This window comes from Cucurbita maxima, unplaced genomic scaffold, assembly GCF_002738345.1.
Source record: "Cucurbita maxima cultivar Rimu unplaced genomic scaffold, Cmax_1.0 Cma_Scf00019, whole genome shotgun sequence".
Lineage (NCBI taxonomy): Eukaryota > Viridiplantae > Streptophyta > Magnoliopsida > Cucurbitales > Cucurbitaceae > Cucurbita > Cucurbita maxima.
The window spans coordinates 1,778,451-1,781,029 of NW_019272035.1; the positions used below are offsets into that span (position 1 = coordinate 1,778,451).

At 33.5% G+C, this 2,579-nt stretch overlaps 1 protein-coding gene across 1 annotated transcript; it reads right to left on the reverse strand.

The window, feature by feature from the left end:
- Positions 1-1,397, reverse strand: LOC111493548. Its single transcript, XM_023143269.1, has 3 exons — positions 1,309-1,397; positions 592-649; positions 1-344 (listed from the first exon to the last, which is right to left on the reverse strand). The coding sequence occupies exons 1-3, from the start codon at positions 1,357-1,359 to the stop codon at positions 139-141; spliced, it is 315 nt and encodes a 104-aa protein (XP_022999037.1). The 5' UTR covers positions 1,360-1,397; the 3' UTR covers positions 1-138.
- Positions 1,398-2,579: the final 1,182 nt, after the last annotated feature.

A 2,579-nucleotide genomic window follows, 5' to 3' on the forward strand; every position in this document is an offset into this window, starting at 1 on the left:
TTACTAAACAAGATATGAATTTCACAAACAGGAAGCAGTTTCAGATATTTTGGAGAAAGCAAGTGACTGATGCATTCGACTAAGATCAGACATAGTAAACAAAAGAAAATCAAGAAATGGAATTCAAAGTTTGAATAGTTAAGTAATCCGATCGACAAGAGCTTCTATATATCCCCATCCGTCATCAACATCAGGTCCTACCCAGTAGCCAGCTAATACCAAATTCCTGGAACTAGAAGAAACTATTCCCCAAAAAGGTCTTGAAGTTAACCGTACTGGTTGGCAGTTTTCCCAATTCATAGATATGGATTTATTTGAGCAACAGGATAGCACAGGCTTCGAAGCTGCAAGTGCAATGCATATCATCAGCAATCCAAAATTTTCTCAATCTAGTAATGATATAATAAATGGGTACAAGACTACATTACATTAGTAGTACAATTCTCAATCATTACCTTCTCTAGTTTTGATCAATTTTACAGGGGAGCGAGATGAACAAAAGATATAACCAAAGAAATTTTAAGTTAAAATGCTTCAAAATGGTTGTGATTTCCACTAATTATTGATCATATAAAAAAATGAGAATCAAACCTGTTCCAGCTCGCCTTGGAACTACTGTGACTTTAGCCAGTTTCCATGGTGGCATTTCCTGACGCATCGTTCAAAGATAAGTAGGAAAAACACGTCAGTGTGCGATCAAAATCTTGAAATCTAGAGAAATAAATAGCCATTTTTATTTCTTCAATCATTTTCCAAGCATTTTAGGATTAACGACTGAGCTTCAGACAATGATTTTCACAACTGGACTGATGTTTCGAAGATGCTACTTACAAAAATTGCAGTTGGAAATGGAACTATGTATGAAGCGCGCCAAATTTGCTCATTAATCGATCATTACAACGAAATTAGAACATGATCACTAATCCTTATATAATCTCACAGAACTTAATTTTCTAACGATAATCTTTCCAGAAGAAAGAACTATTCACCCCTATCAATCCATTTTAACTCAGATAATCACCAAACACTTTCCAGACATCCAAACAAAAATGTCCAACCAAAAACAATTCTCAGAACTCAGTTTCTTATGGCCGGTCCACCTGAAAGCATAATGCGAAACAGAAAAAACGCATTCGTCTTACAAATGCTAGAATAAAACAGCAAGGTCAATTGCAGCAACCTAAACAGGCTACCTCGAATGAAACTCTCCGTTACGTTGAACATTACAAGAATCAGAGTACATATTGAAGAAAATTCCGCAGCTACAGATGTGATTAACGAGGGAAGGCGTTTAGAAGCGGAATTTACCTTGAAAATGACCTGTGGAACGGAGAAGCTCAGAGAAACGAAACTCGCCATGAAGGCAGCAACGGAATTACAAAACCCCCAAGTTTTTGGGTTTGCCTTTGCCGCCGCTCCTTTTAAAAGGGACGAGAAGAGCGGCCCATCCAAGTTACAGATTACTGATCAGTCCATCCTCGAACGACATGTCGAATTTAATTTGAATTTAATTTTAGAATTTTGTTTTATCCTAAACCAGCTTTTTTCCTTATAATAAATATAATTTAGGTTTAAAATAAATACATTTTTTCTCATCATGGTTTATATTTAAGTTTAATTTTTATTTTTTTTAATACTTAACGTTGTTTATATATTTTAAAAACATTTTGGTTATTATTGTAATTTTACATTTAATTGATATTCATTTTTTGTCACTCTAATTAAAAAAAAAAAAAGATGGTTTGATCTTTGTTTATAAAATTACAACAAAATTAAATTCAATGAAAATTAATGTAATTTTTTAAAATTTAAAAGTATTTTTTGAAATGAGATATTAACGGTTAGATGAACACGACTCTCCACAATGGTGACAATATCATACTATTGTGAAGAGTCGTGTTTGTCTAACATAGTATCAGAGCCATGCCCTAAACTTAGCGTGCCAATAGATTGACAAATCCTCGAATGTCGAACAAAAGACTCCAAAAAGAAAAAAGGAGTCAAGCCTCCTCGAAGGTACGAAGGCAATAAAAAATGATTAAGACTCCAAAAGAGTCGAGCCTCGATTAAGGGGAGGCGTGCTTTGTTCGAGGGGAGGTGTTGGATGATAAAAGTCCCACATCGGCTAATTTAGGGAATGATCATGGGTTTATAAGTGAGGAATACTAATTCCATTGGTATGAGACTTTTTGGGAAGCCTAAAGCAAAGTCATGAGAGCTTATGCTCAAAGTAGACAATATTATACTATTCACGAGAGTCGTGATCAAAAAAAAAAATGTAATTATTATTCTCAAATGTTAAAAGTCTGAAAACAACCCTTCAATATATATTATTTAAATTTAAAACTATGAATTAATGTAAATTAAAGTAAAAAATGGGAAACATCCGATTAAATATAATTTGAAGCAAAAGAGCATTATTGGAAATACAGGAATATATTACGTGGAAAGAATACCAATTTTAAGAAAATATCGGGGTTAATTGCAATTTGCTAAAATAATAGGCGAAATTTTATAAATTAAATATCACTAGTGGTGCATAGTGCAATTTCAGTTCCATTTTGGAGTGCGGTGGAAGT